General features: G+C 39.3%; 1 protein-coding gene and 1 pseudogene across 4 annotated transcripts in view; both read left to right on the plus strand.

The window, feature by feature from the left end:
- KIF2A (kinesin family member 2A) overlaps positions 1-18,401 on the plus strand; it is an 86,361-nt gene that overhangs the window by 25,409 nt on the left and 42,551 nt on the right. For all 4 annotated transcript variants that reach the window (XM_025389460.1, XM_025389464.1, XM_025389461.1 and 1 more), the window contains 2 exons: positions 16,444-16,538; positions 17,341-17,460. In XM_025389460.1, coding sequence (XP_025245245.1) covers positions 16,444-16,538; positions 17,341-17,460 — 215 coding nt within the window. The remainder of the gene's footprint in view (positions 1-16,443; positions 16,539-17,340; positions 17,461-18,401) is intronic.
- LOC112626131 lies at positions 2,944-4,904 on the plus strand (annotated as a pseudogene).

The following is an 18,401-nucleotide window of genomic DNA, read 5'->3' on the forward strand; positions in this document are numbered from 1 at the left end:
GATATTTATGCATGTTTTCCTCTTAGTTGCTGCTTAAGAGGTACAGGAGATAATTAGTTTTATTAGCATATTTTTAAAAGTCTATTAAAAATGCTTTTAAATTATTTGGTGGTATTCTGATTGAAAATGGAAGGGGTTGCCAGAGGTTTTATCAAGAATAGATACACTATATATTTTAATTTATTGGCATGTAAACTAGATTTTCCTATTAATTTTCTTTACATGGCTCTATTCATGTGACTCACCAGTGACTACTTTTTAAAAATATGTGTAAAAATTTTTAAATTATATTTTTTGTAGTAATATTTTATAAAGCATTGATTTGTTATATTTTAAATTTATCATACTTTAAACAAAACAGATTTAAACAATTTCAAAGGGTTTGGAAATAGCCATTATAAACAATCTTATAACTGAAGTTTTATTTTTGCTAATAATTTAAGTTGTTGTTCTTATGCATATTTAGGTTTTGAAATTTTTATAAAGGTCTAGGCAGGGCATGGTGGCTCATGCCTGTAATCCCAGCACTTTGGGAGGCCAAGGCAGGCAGATCACCTGGGGTCAGGAGTTCGAGACCAGCCTGACCAACATGGAGAAACCACATCTCTACTAAAATTACAAAAGTAGCTGTGCGTGGTGGCGCATGCCTGTAATCGCAGCACTTTGGGAGGCCAAGGCAGGCGGATCACCTGAGGTTGGGAGTTCGAGACCAGCCTGACCAACATGGAGAAACCACGTCTCTACTAAAATTACAAAAGTAGCTATGCGTGGTGGCGCATGCCTGTAATCGCAGCTCCTTGGGAGACTGAAGCAGGAGAATCGCTTGAACCGGGGAGGCAGAGGCTGTGGTGAGCTGAGATCACGCCATTGCACTCCAGCCTGGGCAGCAAGAGCAAGACTGTCTAAAAAAAAAAAAAATTCTTTTTATGGGATTGCAGGCATGGTGGCATATGCCTGTAATACCAGCTACTTGGGAGGCTGAGGCAGGATAATTGCTTGTTGAACTTGGGAGGCAGAGGTTCTGGTGAGTTGAGATCGTCCACTGTACACCAGCCTAGGTGACAGAGTGAGACTCCGTCTCAAGAAAAAAAAACAAAATTGTAAAGGTCTTAATATCTTAAAAGTATGAAGAGAAATTTTCATAGAAACATCTAAAGGGGAACTGATAAAAATTATGTTCACTTTGGGGGAAGACTTGGCATATGTATAGTCATATATCACAATCCTATGATTAGGGTAGTTAGAAATAGAAAAAAAAAATAGAGTTTGTAATCCTAAGTATGTCAGAAACAACTGCAACCTTTTAAAAAACTGCTTGGATCTGAAAAGAATTGATTGTTGCTTTTTTGTATTTTTCCTAACGTTCTACTACTATATCCTCTTAATAAAATACATATTTTTGTTAGATTTTTAATATTCTGACTTCTAAATACTTGTAATGAAATTTTATTAGTATTCTTGGCTGACTTATTTTGGCTCTTGTCTCCTCCATTTGCAACCAAATTATACTTTATATGCTAGACAAGGTTTATGCCAGCCTAATTGGTTGCTGGCATTTCTTAGCCTCACAGCTGCTGTGAACTCAGCTGTGAACTAGAAAACATATAATAGGATCCTGTATTCAGAGACCAAAAGGCAATTGTCAACATGTAAAACTTGTTTTTGACAGCTCAATGAATATATGAGCTTTTATGACAAATAGCACTAATACCAGATCTTAAGTAACTATCTTAAAGATTAGAAAGTCTTGAAATATGAATTCCATGTGTTTATTTTTATTCACTGAAGCAAAGATGGCTTAAATTTGCATGTATGTTCCGTTCAGTCATTTGTGGCTTTTTTCTTTTTAAAAATCATGTGTCTTGATATTTACCAACAGATATTAAAAAGTTGAGATCTGAACTGTTTTTCCTTTAATTTCACCCTAACAAAAAGTTGAGCCTTAAATGAGGTAAAAAATATTTCTTAAAATGAGCTAAACATAAAATGGCTTTGATTAAAGATTATATTTCAAAATATTTATTATGTTTCATTTAGCAGATTTTATTTTTATAAATTTTTGACATCTAAGTTTGGGGTGAACATTACTTTTATATTAAGTTGAACCATATGAGATTGTCATTTTTTTAGGTCAAATGGTTGAATGTAGACTAAATGGGAAAAAATGGCAGTCTTATCAACATGAACTCCCTAACCACATTCAGAAATGTAACTAACCACTATTAATTACCTTTGTATAAGTAAAATATCATCATGTGTGATCAATAAACAATGAGATTAACAGATCAGGTTTATATATAGTAAAATCTTTTCTTCCATTATAATTGCTTTTTGCCCATTCCCACTGTTTTCGTCAGCATTTTCTTAAATATTTAGATACTCAGCAATAAACAAAACAAAGGCTAAACAAATATATGAGAGGCTATAGAAATACATTGAGGACAAGCAAACTGTGTTAGTAAATGGCTCGTACTGAATATGATAAAAGCATCATCCTGTACCTACATTTTGTATCACTTTGATAACTTGGCATGATTTTTTATGTCTACTGTGATTCTAACAGTCTATCGATTATATTTGGAATGTAGCTCCAAACTTTTCTTACACACTCTTTTATTTAAAATGCCAATTGAGTTTTGTCATATACAAATATAAATCTTTCCTTACATAAATATTGGCCAGAAAAATCTTGCATTGTGAGAAAAGTACATTTTAGGAGGTTTTGGTATTAAAAACCAAGAGGTGTTCTATTGGGAAAATAATGATTGGGGAGCTATTCTGAAGGGTTTGCCTGTACTTTCCAAAACTCTTCGTGAGGCTGAGGCGGCAGTGGCTTCGGCTGGAGTAGGATACTGGGAGGTGTTGAGGGAGGAACAGTGGCTTGTACTGTGAGGGTGTCAGGAAGGAACGGGAGGAAGATGGTGACATCGGGGGCAGGGGCAAATGAGCCTTGTTCAGCCACAGCCTTGGCTTTCAATCTGTGCAAGTTTAGTGAGATCATGCTGTAAGAAGCAGTGTCAGGCTGAGGACGCAGTGGACCTCGAGGAGATGATAATGGACATCGGCTCCACCCAGTTACACACCCAAAAACTGCAACTGCCATAAACAAGGAGCTCCTGGTATGGTGGTTCTCTGTCAGTACCCTACCACACTGACAGCTCTCCCTATAGTCCTGCCTACTTATCTCCTCCCCAAGTTTCCAGCTGGTTAAGGACTATCCCCTGGGACAATTTCCCTGCAGAGAAGGGGTACCTGTTTTGCCCAGCATCTGCATTTAACAGGACAAGCTCTGGCTCTGCCCTTTACACAAGTGTGATGAACCCCAGTTCCCAGGATACTTATTCAGGCCCCACATCTCCCAGCATCCTGCCCACCCAACATTTCTGGGTGGTAAAATGGACTCCAGGGTACCTGCTATTGAAGAGAAGTTCTCCTAGGTGACAAGCATTTGCTGAAGCCATGGGATACTTAGAAGCTGTCATCACCTTCCTCCTGACCCTGGTCTTAATGAAGTCCCTGGAATTAATATCTTTCCATCTCCTGGCCAGCTTGTCAATGTGCCTGTCCTCCCACCTGCCACGAATACTGGATATGGGAGGAGGTCCCTACCTGACCTCACCAGTTTGCACTTTCTGCCAGCACTGCCCACCCCCCTGGACCCTGAGGAGACAGCCTACCTTAGTCTGAATAGGGGCAACAGTACCTCCAATTTGACTCACATCATGACTCACCTGGGCATTAGTGAGGGCCTGGGCCTGGTCTTGGGCCCAGGTCATGATGCACCAGGACTTTGTTGACCTCTTAGCCACCCATCCCTGCGGTCCTCCCTAAGCAATCCCGATCTCCAGGCTTCCCTAAGCAGTCTTCAGATCCATCTTCAGGGCTCCCACAGCCACTCATCACTACCTCCCTCCTCCTTGGCCCACCATGCCCTGCCTACTACCTTCCTGGGCCACCCCTCACTAAGTACCCCTGGCCCTCCCCCTCCTCCTCCCCCTCTTCATCCTCCTCTTCCTCCCCCTTTTCCTCCCCCTCCCCCTCTTCCTCTTCCTCCTCCTCCTCTCGTCCTCCACTTTACTCTTCATCTGCCCCTAACTTACTCAACCTCTACTCCTGGGCTTCCCCCCCACCACTGCCTTGTACCCCTCAGCTCCCTCAGTTTGCCCGCAGGTCCAGCTGATGCCAGAAGGTCCCAACAGCAGCGGCCTAAGCAGTTTTTGCCAATGTCACCCACCCTGTCTTCCATCACTCAGGGTGTCCCCCTGGAGACCAGTAATCTGCACATCCAGCCACATACCCCAAAGTCTCTGCAGCAGCCAGACCTGCCCTCTCAGGCCTGCTCAGTACAGGTGGGCAGCCCCTGGGCAGGCAATTGGATTATGGAATACTACCCACCTCGGCCCCCTGGGGTTGGGCAAGTCTTCACTGGCCAATGAGTGACTTCAGCCTGGGGAACTGGAACAGTTCAGCATGGAGAGCCCATAAACCAGCCTGGTGATGGATCCCCCTGGCTTTTCCAAAGGGCCTGGATTTTTAGAAGGTGAGGGGCCCGTGGCCGGCCCTCAGGATCCCCACACCCTCAACCACCAGAACTTGACCCCCCACTGCTGCTGCTGTGGCTCAAGTCTTAACATCATCCTCATAGGAGACTCCTCCCCAGGTTTCTCTAAGGAGATTGCAGCAACCTTGGCTGCTATGTCTGGCTTTGAGGTGTCAGTAGCAGGTTGGAGTTGGGGCTAGGGCTAGAAGATGAGCCGTGCATGGAGCTACTGGGCCTGGAGTGACCCAGACATGCTGAGTGACCCAGTGCCCTGCTACCCGATCCTGCTCTGGAGTATTCATCACCATCCCTCTTCTTGGCCCTGTCCCCCATTACTGTCCGTTTCCTCTCTTACCCCAGCTAGTGGAGACTCCACTCTGCCCCCCAGATCCTCTCTGTAGCATAAACGAAGGATCCCAAGAATGAGAAAAAGCACAGAGTTTGTCCAGGTGGCCCTTGAATTCTGTACACGGGTGGGCCTGGAGGAGCTCAAAGGAGGGCCACAAGCACTTGCAACTGTGAACCAATTGCCTGGAGGTCAAAGCCTGTTGGAAAGCTGGGGATATAGAGGGGAACCTGGGAGGCAGGGCTTGTCCAGATTCCTAGGGGTGAGCATTGCCAGCCCCTCCTCATCACCCTTTCCCTCTCAATGGAGGAGAGTGCCATAGTGGGTATTATTTTTAATTAAATATATTTTAATAAAAAATCAAAAAAATTCTTTGCAAGTGTTTTGTTTTACTTCTAACATGACATTTTCTATACTAATTTATCTTTACAACTAGATTGAATTAAAATGGAAAACTTTTAAATATGTCTCTGGATTTTAAGTTTTAAAAAGCCATAGAGTTTTTGAAACTATAAGTTATCTTTTATATGGTAGTACTGATTTTATGTAACAATGAAAACTTAGAATTTTCAAATCTGACCTCATTTTCTATGAATATGATTTATGACTTGAAGATGGATTGAGACTTCTGGTCAAAATAGTACACTAAAGTTCACGTATTGGCATCCTTCTGTCCCAAACACATAAGAAGAAACCAAAAAGGCATAGCTGAGCTCAAAAACAAGATCGTGGATTAGTAATGGAACAGGAATTCTAAGAGATGGGTGAGGCTGAAGCAGGCATGGATGTCAAAAGTGATTCCTGTAGGATGATGCGGGAGAAAGAGACTTTAAAAAAGGAGAGTCAGAGTCAGTTCCATTGTTTGAAGACAAGGACTTGTGTGGCTCCTCTTAAAAATGCTGGTTTTTAAATGGGGCTGATTTGCTCCTAGAGCTAGATTTATAAGAAATTTTCCATCAAGGAAGGCAGCCCAGTACAGTTATGGTAGAAATACAGGGGTATTCAGCCACTGGGCACTGGGAAAGTCATGCCAATTATTGTGGCTCTGTCTGTCCTGATTGGTCAGTTATCTCACCTTTAGAAATCGTTAACAGGATACCTAGAAAACTCCCATGTGTGGAATTTGAGAATATTTCTAAATAACTCATGAGACAAAAAATCATGAAAATTAGAAAAATAGGTGGAACTGAACAATAACAAAAATACTACATGTAAAAACTTGTAAGATGCTGCTAAAGCAGTTCCGGGAAAGAAATGTGTAGCTTTAGCTGCTTATAAAGAAAAAAGAAAGAATAAGGTTGGTGAATGACTTAAGCATTCATCTTAAGAATTTAAGGGGAAGAAACAGCAAAATATGCCCAAAGTAAGTTGAAAGAAAGAAGTAATAATAGCAGAAATTAAGTACATAATAACCTAATAAAAAAGGCTCAACAAAGTCAGGATTATTCTTGGAAAAGACAAATGAACAAATCCCAGGTGAGATTAAGAGAAAAAAGTTTACCAAAATATTAGGAATGAAAATGTTGACATCATATCAGATGCCAGAGGCAATAAACAGATACTATGAGCTTGATGCCAAAAATACGGAAACTTTATCTAAAACTCCTAGAAAAATATAATTATGAAAACAATAAAAAACTAATAATTCTATAATTATTAAGGAAATTGGATCTTATAATAACGCAAAGCAAGATGGTTTAACAAGTGCCTACCAAATACAACTATTCTAGAGTATGGAAAGGGAAAACTCTGCTATAGAAAATCATTTTATAAGATTAGCATAACCAGCCGGGCGTGGTGGCTCATGCCTGCAATCCCAGCACATTGGGAGGCTGAGGTGGGCGGATCACCTGAGGTCAGGAGTTCCAGACCAGTCTGGCCAACGTGGTGAAACCCCGTCTATACTAAAAATACAAAAATTAGCAAGGTGTGGTGGCACGTGCCTGTACTCCCAGCTATTCAAGAGGCTGAGGCAGGAGAATCACTTGAACCCGGGAGGCAGAGGTTGCAGTGAGCCGAGATCACACCGTCACACTCCAGCCTGGGCGACAGAACAAGACTGTCTCAAAAAAAAAAAAAAAAGGTATAACCATGATACCAAAATCGCGTAAGATTGTTATGAGAGGCTGGCAGCAGTGGCTCACACCTGTAGTCCCAGCACTTTGGGAGGCTGATGCAGAGGGATTGCTTGAGACCAGAAGTTCAAGACCAGCCTTGTCAACATAGCGAGACCCTGTCTCTACAAAAAAATTAGCCAGGCATGGTAGTGCATGCCTGTAATCCTTGCTATTTGGCAGGCTGAAGCAGGAGGATCACAGGCTGTAGTGAGCCATGATCACACCACCATACTTCAGTCTGGGCACAGAGTGAGACTCCGAACTCTTAAAAAAAAAAAAAAAAAAAAGTAGCTTTGAGAAAGGAAAATTGCTGGCCAGTATCAGTCTTAATTAATGATATACAAATCCAGAACAAAACAGACAATGCAATTCCAATCAGAATCCCAACAGGTAGTGTTTCGTGATTATTGGTTTATATGATTTTTGGAACTTCACAAGCTGATTCTAAAGTTTATACAGACATGCAAAAGGCCAAGAAGATCAAAGAGACTCTTAAAGAACAATAAGGCAGGAGGACTTATTTTATATGGCAAGACTTAATAATACACAAAGCTATAATACTAAGTATAATTTTAGTTCAGGGATAAAGAAATAAACTCATGCATGTATGCTTGAACTATGACACAGGTATTATTGCTGATAAGTAGAGGGGAAAGGGGATTTTCAGGAAATGGTCCTGGAAAGGAAATTGTGTTATACAAAAAATATCAAAATGCCAGTGGATTAAGGTCTCAAATACGAAAGGTTTTGTAAAATTTTATTTATTTATTTGAGTCAGAGTCTCGCTGTGTCACCCAGACTCGAGTGTAGAGGCATGATCTTGGCTCACTTCAACTTCTGCCTCCCGGGCCCAAGCAATTCTCCTGTCTCAGCCTCCCAAGTATCTGGAATTACAGACACCCACCACCACACCTGGCTAATTTTTTGTATTTTTAGTAGAGTTAGGGTTTCACCATGTTGGCCAGGCTGATCTCAAACTCCTGATCTCAAGTGATCTGCCCACCTCAGCCGCCTAAAGTGCTAGGATTACAGGCCTGAGCCACCACACCCGGCTTGTAAAACTTTAAAAGGTAAGAGACTGTTTTACGGATCTCAATCTTAGGAAAAATTTCATAATGTACAAAAAACAAAAAAAACCCATAATGGAAAAACAAATATTTGACTACATTAGAATCAAGAACTTAAATGCATCAAAAGGCACCATAGAGAACATGAAAAGATAAGCCACAACTTTGTAGAAAATATTTGTTATACATTCAACAAAAGATTAATACCAAGAATATATATAGAATTCCTGTAGAGAAGTAGCCAAAAGAGAAAGGCCCCAACACTCAAGTCAGTACTCAAAAGGCCTGAATGGCTAACAAGCACAAAAATAGGCAAAACCTCATTAAATCAGAGAAATTAGAACCATATTTGATACATTAAATCTGACTAATATTAAGTGTTTTCATGAATGTCGAGTAATTGCTAGGGGGATTACAAATCATTTTAGATACTGTGTGTTAGGTCCATATTTCATTGCTATAAAGAAATACTTGAGAGTAGGTAATTTATAAAGAAAAGAGGTTTAATTGGCTTGTGGGTCTGCAGGCTTTGCAGGAAGCATGATGCTGGCATCTGCTCAGCCTCTGGGAAGGCCTCATGAAGGCTAAGGGGGAGCAGGAGCAAGAGGGGGAGATGCCACACACTTTTAAACAGCCAGAGAACAGAACTCACTGTCGTGAGGACAGCACTCATCACCAAGGGGATGGTATTAAACCTTCATGAGAAATCCACCCCAGTGATCTAGTCACCTCCACCATCCAATCATCTCCACGGGGCCCCACCTCCAATATAGGGATTACAGTTCCACATGAGATTTAGGCAGGGATGAATACACAAACTATCACACAGCTACTATAGATAGGAAACATCATGGCACTGAAGAGAAAGATTTTATGTATGTGGACTCAATTATTCTGTATTTCTTCTCTTATATATTCTAGAGAAATTATTGCACATTTGTACCAGTACACATATGTAAGAATGTCCATAGCATCATTGTTCCTAAATGCAGAAGCATAAAAACAACTCAAATGTCCGATAGTAGAATAGATAAAATGTATATTCATGCAATTAAATACTATATTGTAGTGAAAATAAGTTATATACATTTTATATATATGACATGAATGAATCACAAAAAATAGTCTTGAGCAAAAAAAAAAAAACCACAAGTCTTAAAGTAGTGTTAATCCATGCATATGCAATTTAAAGAGAAGTAAACTTTAGATTTGTGAGTGTATGTTATATTTAAAGGTAATAAAACTATAAAGAAAAGCCAAAGTATGATTATCTCAAATGTGAGTGTGTTACATTTAAAGGTGATAAAACTATAAAGAAAAGACAAAGTATGATTATCGCAAATGCCAGGATAGTTACTTTTAGTACTTTTTTTTTTTTTTTTTTTTTTTGAGACGTAGTTTTGCTCTTATTGTCTGGGCTGGAGTGCAATGGTGCGATCTTGGCTTACTGCAACTTCTGCATCCCGGGTTCAAGCAATTCTGCATCAGCCTACTGAGTAGCTGGGATTACAGGCACGCACCACCATGCCCAGCTAATTTTTTGTACTTTTAGTAGAGACGGGGTTTCACCATGTTGGCCAGGCTGGTCTCAAACTCCTGATCTCTGGTGACCCACCTACCTCAGCCTTCCAAAGTGCTGGGATTGCAGGCGTGAGCCACCGCGCCTAGCAGTTGTTACCTTTCAAAGGGGAAGGTATGGGGTTTCAAAAGTGTTTTTTAACCTAGCTGGTGGTAGTTACACAGGTGTTTGCTTTATTATTTTTTGTTAATGTAGAAGTGTATGTGATATAATTCACAGTAAAGCAAATGGTGAATCAAAGAGAGTCAAAGGGCAATGAGTTAGTGAAGATGGAGTACAGGAGTTTTCTCAGGTGGATCAGAGAAATGGGATGGTATTTGGAAGGCCACATGGAAAGATTGTTGCATTTTCTAAGGAAAGATATTTGCAGTCCTGATTAGTCTTATTAACATCTATGCATGATCCCTATTAACAACTGAGACTTGAGCATCTCATTGTTCTCCCCCTAGTGCCATCATTCTCCCAGTCACCCAGGCTTGAAACTTTGTTATGCCTATATGTTGTCACCATATCATGATTTTTTCCTTTGAAAATTTTTTCATGTATCTTATTATTGTTTCTCTTATTACTTAACACCTTTGTTAACAGGTGTTTACTATTTGACTTTTGAAATAAATCATTGGATGTCTTTGTTAAAAGAAAGAAAAAAATAAAAATTTTAAAAGAAAACAAATTATAAATTTGTATTTCAATTTAAAAAGAAGTACTTGAGTAGTTCAATGAAAAGCCATATATAAGACAATTAAAAAATATTTAAAGGCATATTGGGCAAAGTTGGTTTTTAAAAGGAAAATAACATTTTTTAGAGACGTCTTTTGGTGCAAATAAAAGCCCCATGCTGCATTGGTATTGTAGGTAGTGTAGATGGTTCTGGTTATCTGATTAATTGGCAAAAAGCAAATGCTTAAGACTGTTTATTCATTTCTTATTGCTGGAATTTAATATTCACTTCTTGTTGGATGAGTAAACTGGATTATGGTAGAGATAAGGCAACATAATTCTCAGTTCTGCCCTGCTCAACTTCTAGAGTTTAGTCTTAGATCAGATGCTTTTGACTCTGCAAACTTGTGATTTAAGGCTTTCTGGATTTGTGCACTGCTGGTTGAGGTCATAGAGTTTCCAATATTGAGAAGACTGCTGATACTGGATGTTATCTCCTTGATTTTTTTTTTTTGCCTTTTTTTTTTGCCTTTTTTTTTGGAGACAGGATCTCACTCTTGCCCAAGCTGGAGTGCAGTGGCACAATCATGGCTCACTGCAACCTTGATCTCCTGGGCTGAAGCAGTCCTCCTACCTCAGCCTCCCAGGTAGCTGTGGCTATAGGTGGACACCACCACGCCCTGTTGATTTTTACATTTTTTTCATAGAGTTGAGGTCTCGCTATGTTGCCAACCTGGTCTCAAACTCCTGGGCTCAAGCCATCCTCCTACTTCTGCCTCCCAAAGTGCTGGGATTACAGGTGTGAGCCACTGTGCCTGGCTTCCTTGATTTTCTTTATCCTCTCATTGCCAATCTCTCTAGGCTGTCTTTGGAAATTGAGGTCCATGTGAATTTGTGACCTGCATTCCTGGTATGTGTTTTGCTCCACTGGCCCACCTGTTTTTTGTACACCTAGTTAAGGTACATTAAGTCACTCCTTGCCCAGAAGGGTGCGAATATCTTGGTAGATGCCCAACAATAAGAATGGTTGTGTTGGTCTTGCCTTTTGGAATATGCACATATTTTTCCCCCATTCTCATTATTGTGGTAATTCTACTGGTAATTGCATGGAGATCCACCCTGGTAACTCATTTCTTTTTTCTTTTTTTTCCAACTAGATTTGATAGCTAGGTGTGTCATTTCTTTAACCTCAACCACAGCCTCTTCAATTCCTTCATTTCCTCTTCATATTCTTCACAGTAGTCTGATATTCAAATGCATCTTCCTTAGGCTGAAATACTTCCTTCCTTTCTGTTGATAAAACCATATCAATGTTTTATTAAACTCTTTTACTTTCTCCAAAACCTTTGTTGCTATAATCATCTTGTCCCCACTAGTGGGTATTAGTATGTTGTGGGGCTGCCACGGGCGGTTGGGGAAAGGATGGCTGTCAGGTCTCAGCCTCGCTATTCATGTTGTAGAGATGGTGATTGATGCAGGGCTTGATGCAGCAGTGGTAGGCTCCTCCCAGGTTGTGATGGTGACTGGGCTACTTATGGCTCTCTGGGGTTCACTTTTCATTTCCACCACCAATTAAACTCATCCTCTTTTTCATATGCTGTGGCAGCCATGCAGGTGCACTGCTTAAATGTCTCTCTAAGAAAGAATCCCAGTTTCAGGGAATGCAGTTAGCTGACAACCTGCAGTTGTTAGTACCTTCAGGGCCTTTGGGTTTGGGGTTGAGAACTTGAATTTCCTGGGAAATCCACAGCCAGTGATAGAGCATGGCATGGGTAATAGGACATATCCATTTTGGCTCAGTGCAGGACTCCTCTAATGGGCAGTCTTGCTCTGAAGCACCCTACAGGGTTGACCAAGACTTTGTTAGATCTGCATCAAGGTCTGAGACTTCCTCTGCTCAGTCCTGCTTCATAGCCACTTCCTTCCTAGGTTTCAAATCTGTCATGGTCTGAAAGTTTTCAATCTTTTTTTTTTTAATTTTAATCTTTTTTTTTTTTTTTTTTTTTGAAGCAGAGTCTTGCTCCGTCACCCAGGCTGAGGGCAGTGGAGCGATCTTGGTTCACTGCAACCTCTACCTCCTGGGTTTAAGCCATTCTCCTGCCTCAGCCTCCTGAGTAGCTGGGATTACAGGTGCCCACCACCACACTCAGATAATTTTTGTATTTTTAGTAGAGACTGGATTTCACCATGTTGGCTAGGCTGGTGTCGAACCCCTGACCTCAAGTGATCTGCCGACCTCAAGTGATCTGCCCACCTCAACCTCCCAAAGTGTTGGGATTACAGGCGTGAGCCACCTGGACCTGGCCTGGTCTGAAAGTTTTCTGTGCCCAGTCCTCTTTCCTCCCCACTTTTATCTTGAGCAATAAACCTCTTGTACTTCCAACTCTCTCATCTGCTTCTCAGAGGACTCTAAATGACACATATCGCTTCCACTGGTTGTTTACCTAATTTATCTCTAAAACCGAAGTAAGGATTATCTAATTTCCCTTTTTTAACTCCCTTTTGACTCCTCCCAGTATTTTTTTAGGTCATCAATTTCACCCACCCCCAGCACCTGCATCTCCTCTAATACCCATCTATATTAGTAAAAGTCACCACTGTTTACTTAGTTGCATTTACATCTTTCACATTTAAGTTTGTGACCCATCTTTTGGGGGAGCCGGGGGAATGGAGTTGGTATTGTGAGAGATGGGAATCAGACAGTTTAAAAGGAGTGACTTTAGTAAGGCGTGAATGAGGTCACAGGTAATGCGGGTCAGATCATGTGGGACTTCGTTATGTCATTAAGTGGCCATTGAAAGGACTTTAGCTTCTACTCTGTGTGAGATGGGGGATGGGGAGTCATTGGAAGGTTTTGAGCAAAGGAGTAGTATCTCACTTACTTTTTACCAGGGACACTTTGGCTGCTCTGGAGAATAGACAGAGGGCAGATAAGTTGGAAGCAGGAAGACTAGTTGGGAGAGTATCACAGTAATCTAAGTACAAGGCATTGGTAGCTTGCACCAAGGTGATAACAGTGAAGTTGTTAAGAATTGGCTCATTATCTGGGGGCAAGACTCAAGCAATGTCATTTTATTTTGTAAAAGCTCCCTAGGAGTTTCTGGTACACATGAGGGTTGAGAGTTTGTGCTACCGTTTATACATTTTTATAGGAATGCCTGGACTTAAGACATATAGACATCTTCATCAGCTTAATTGAAGTGGGTAGAGAAGCATAGTGATTAATAGCAAGTACTTTTATATCTGACCCCGGTTTAGATCCGTGCTACTTATTCACTGTAACTTTGAGCTTTATTTTTTCATCTTTAAATGCAGATACCTACTTTGTAGGTATATTTGTTATGATTAAATGAACGAATGTGAATTAAATGAGCTACTGTCTGACATATTCATGCTTAAAAAGTAGTAGCTTAAAGAAATCTGACCATGAAATGATAAAAATTTTAGGATTGATAATGCTCAGTGTTGTTGAGGATGTGGAGGAATAGGTCCCACTGTTGGTGAGAATGTATACAAAGGGCAGTTTAGGAATATCTATCAAAATTTCAATTTTCGTGACCCACTAATTCTCCTTTTGAAATTTTATTTGTGGAAACATTCACACATATGTTCAGACATTCAGTGCAGCATCTTAGAATAGCAAACAGTTAGAAATAATACTCCTAATAAAGGAATAAATTGGATGTATTCATTTATGGAATGCTTTGTGGTTATGAAAAATAATAGGTAGGTCCATACATACTGTCATGGAAAGATCACTAGTATGTATTTTAGTTTTTTGTTTTTTTGTTTTTTTTTTTAAAGCAACACCAGTATATCATTTGAGAGTACTTAACATCCTCACTATTTGAAATCTATAAGATTATGTTCATTTATCACTTACATGGATTTTTATATGAGCTCATATAAAAGGTAGGCCAAAGGCCAGGCATGGTGGCTCACGCCTGTAGTCCCAGCACTTGTGGAGGCCAAGGTGGGCAGATCGCTTGAGACCAGGAGTTTGAGATCAGCCTGGCCAACATGGAGAAACCCTGTCCTCTACTAAATAGCCAGGGCCAGGTGTGGTGGCTCACGCCTGTTATCCCAGCACTTTGGGAGGCCGAGGAGGGTGGACTACTTGAGGTCAGGAGTTCGAGACTAGCCTGGCCAATGTGGTAAAACCCCATCTCTACTAAAAATACAAAAATTAGCCTGGTGTGGTGGCATGTGCCTGTAATCCCAGCTACTTGGGAGACTGAGGCAGGAGAATTGCTTGAACCCCAGAGGCGGAGGTTGTCATGAGCTGAGATTGCTCTACTGCACTCCAGCATGGGTGACAGAGCAAGACTCCTGTCTCAAAAAAAAAAAAAAAAAAAGAAAAAGAGAAAGAAAAAAACCAGGCATGATGGTGCACACCTATAATCCCAGCTGCTATTTGGGAGGCTGAGGCATGAGAATTGCTTGAGACTCTGTCTCAAAAAAAAAAAAAAAGAAAAGAAAAAAGAAAAGGTAGGTTGTGCACAGTGACTCACGCCTGTAATCCCAGCACTTTGGCAGACCAAGGCCGGTGGATTCCCTGAGCCCAGGAGTTTGAGACCAGCCTGGGCAACATAGCAAGACCCTGTCTCTGTTAAAAATGAGATAAAATAAAATAGAAAAGAAAAGAAAATGCAGTGATGTCATAAACAATAATACTTATAATACTTATGATACTTATAATACTTATCAAATTATTATACTGCCCATGTTTTAACAGTATTGAATGCCTCATAATAACATTGTTTGTTTTCTGTACTATATATCTGTTTTTAGATATTTAAAGAGCTATAAATTATCTTAAGGTAAATTATAGATGCCCTCAAGGATTTCTGTTAGGAAATATTGAAGATGCAGATATATTGCATAGTTTCTGTCTCTATTTGACTAATAACCAAATGGATAAGTAAGATGAAAACAGATGAAATAAATTTTTTAAAAAGTATTTTATATAAGTATATATTCTGTTAATATGCGTCTAGGAATTTGTCCTAGGCAAATAATCCGACAAGTACATAATAACAAATATGCAATAGTATTCATTGCAGTGTTTATAATAATAATAAATTGCACATAACCTAAGTGATAGGTATTAATTTATGATAATGAAATATTATGTAATAATTAAAAATAATTATTTAGATCTATAGTTACTAACAGATAAAACCTACAATCTACTAAAAAGGGAAAATAAGTTTAATACATTATATATAATATCTTCTCTCTACAGATTATAAGACTAGAGTAGTCAGGGAAAGTAAAGAATAGAATAGATTTGGATAGATAACATGTAGAAGAGGACATTTTAAATGAGCATTTCCCAACCTTTTTGGACTCACATTTCTTAATTTTAAAATTTTATCAATTTGCATTGTACATGGTAAAATGGTTTTTAAGTAAAAAGTATTTTATGTCAGTATAATACTTAAAACTGCTTTCTGAGCCAGGCGCAGTAGCTCATGCCTGTAATCCCATCCCTTTGGGAGCCCGAGGTGGGTGGATCACTTGAGGCCAGGATTTCGATACCAGCCTGTGCGATATGGTGAAACCCTGTCTCTACTAAAGATACAAAAATTAGCTGAGCATGGTGGCGTATGGCTGTAATCTCAGCTACTTGGGAGGCTGAGGCACAAGAATCACTTGAATCCAGGAGGCGGAGGTTGCAGTGAGCCAAGATTGCATCTGCACTATAGCTTGGGTAACAGAGCGAGACTGTCTCAGGAAAAAAATTTTTTTTTGCTTTGTAAATTTTTGTTCTTTGTTGTATAGAATCATTTTTGGCTCATAGTAAGGAAACTTTCTAATGTTTAGAACTGTTTAACAGTTTAAGATTTCAGGCATTGTATGTCACTGTGTGACCATTTATCATATATGCTGAAAATAAACTTTAGGTCTTATCTAATTTACTGATTTATTGGACTTGACAAGTAGCAAATTGATTTACAGCCCCATGGACAAAGTTCATTCCCTGCGCCTGAGGGTCTGTGGAAATCTCTCATAAAGAAAAGTAGTGTCATTTTTTTTTTTTTTAATTTCCAAGTTATAAAATTTTATTTCACAGTGTTTAGGAATGCCATAATTTGTGGCATTTTAACGGTGTATACTTTATTTCCACGTAGGCCGAATACATCAAGCAATGGTAACATCTTTAAATGAAGATAATGAAAGTGTAACTGTTGAATGGATAGAAAATGGAGATACAAAAGGCAAAGAGGTAAGATCACTGGGTTAAATTTTATTCCTAGTCCTGCAATCAAGATTCTGAATGTAAAACCAGAAAGTACATAATGCATATATTTTTATTATTCCTTTAAAACTTTGAAAGGATTAAAAATTTTCACTTAAAGGTAGATTCCTCCTGTATCTCTTATGTGATTGCACATATGAATCTTAATTATTTGATAAAAATATACTATTCTTTAAGTCTAGCTCACACAGTTTGAAAATGTGCTATATTTAATTATGTGGTTCTATTGGTCACTGTGTTGTTAGCAATTCATAGAGTCAAGACTATAAAATGATATTTTGAGAGAAATTCTTTAAATTTGGGGATTATAATTCTAAATCATTTGTAAGGCTAAGGGATTGTATTCTTTTGTTTGTTTGTTTCTGAGACAGGGTCTCACTTTGTCACCCAGGCTGGAGTGCAGTGGCATGATCATAGCTTACTGCAGCCTTGACCTCCTGGGCTCAAGTGACCCTCCCACCTGTCTCCAGAGTAGCTGGGACTACAGGTGTATACCACCACACCTGGCTAATTTTTGTATTTTTTGTAGAGATGGGGTTTCGCCCATGTTGCCCAGGCTGGTCTCAGACTCCTAGGCTCAAGTGATCTGCCCACCTTGACCTCCCAAAGTGCTAAGATTACAGGCATGAGCCACTGCACGCAGCTGAGGTACTGTATTCATTAGGCTATAGTAATTTAAGAGTTATTTACTGTGTCAATTTATTTGAAAAATAAAAGGTTAATTGTCAGAATATATTCTCAAAAGACTATGTGTGTGTGTTGTGAACAGATTGACCTGGAGAGCATCTTTTCACTTAACCCTGACCTTGTTCCTGATGAAGAAATTGAACCCAGTCCAGAAACACCTCCACCTCCAGCATCTTCAACCAAAGTAAACAAAATTGTAAAGGTTAGTGATGAAAATTCAGAGTGCAGGACACTGGGAGTGGGGGTGGTAGAGGGGTGTAGATGTGTATGTATTCTAGTTTGAAATTGGTAGGCTTTGAAGAGTTTAAGAATTGATTAATTTGCTTTTTCTGCCATCCATATTCATGTACATACATACATATTTTCAAGGATTAAGGTTGTCTAATTCACAATTATGACAATCACTGGATAAGGTCTTAGAAATTTCTCACCTAATTAGGATTTTTCCTGAGACTAAGTTTCTCAGGAGATATACATCAAAACCATTTGCTTGGTGTTTGTTAAATGAATACATATGACTTTGACAAAGGCATAATAGCTATTTCTTAGGAATAATAACTACCAACTCTGATAGTCTTTTGAAATTATAATTCTGCTATTTGTTTCTTAGAGAAAGATGGAAAATGATACTGTAGTTTACTTCTATATTGTCTGTCATTATATACCTTAAAACTGTGCTAAATCCTCCCTGGCAGTTTTATCTTTATAAAAATTAAAAGCACATTATTCTTATGGCTTTTAAAGATAATTCTCCTTCCTTTCTCTCCAAGATCTTTCAGTATTAAATTTTTGTTTCAAAATACAACTCTTTTTAAAACAGGTAGTATTGCAAAGTTGTTGAATCTGCAGTTCTTTGTATTCATTTCAACAAGCATTTGTGGTTTTGTTTTTTTGTTTTTTTACACTGTGCCAAATACTATGCTGGACAAAATACGAAGATGAATGATGACATGGCTTTCAGCCTGTAGGAACTTGATATCTTTCAGGGAAGACATAGATAAGCATCTAAATATAGTATGATAGAAGCAACAAAACCTTGTTTTGTAAACTATGCAGATGAACATAAGGCATATTTTCAACTCATGAGTTTAATCATATTGAGAGTCACCACTTAGAGGTTATTTGCTACCACTTACAAATGGG

Source organism: Theropithecus gelada, chromosome 6 (genome assembly GCF_003255815.1).
Source record: "Theropithecus gelada isolate Dixy chromosome 6, Tgel_1.0, whole genome shotgun sequence".
NCBI classification, from domain to species: domain Eukaryota; kingdom Metazoa; phylum Chordata; class Mammalia; order Primates; family Cercopithecidae; genus Theropithecus; species Theropithecus gelada.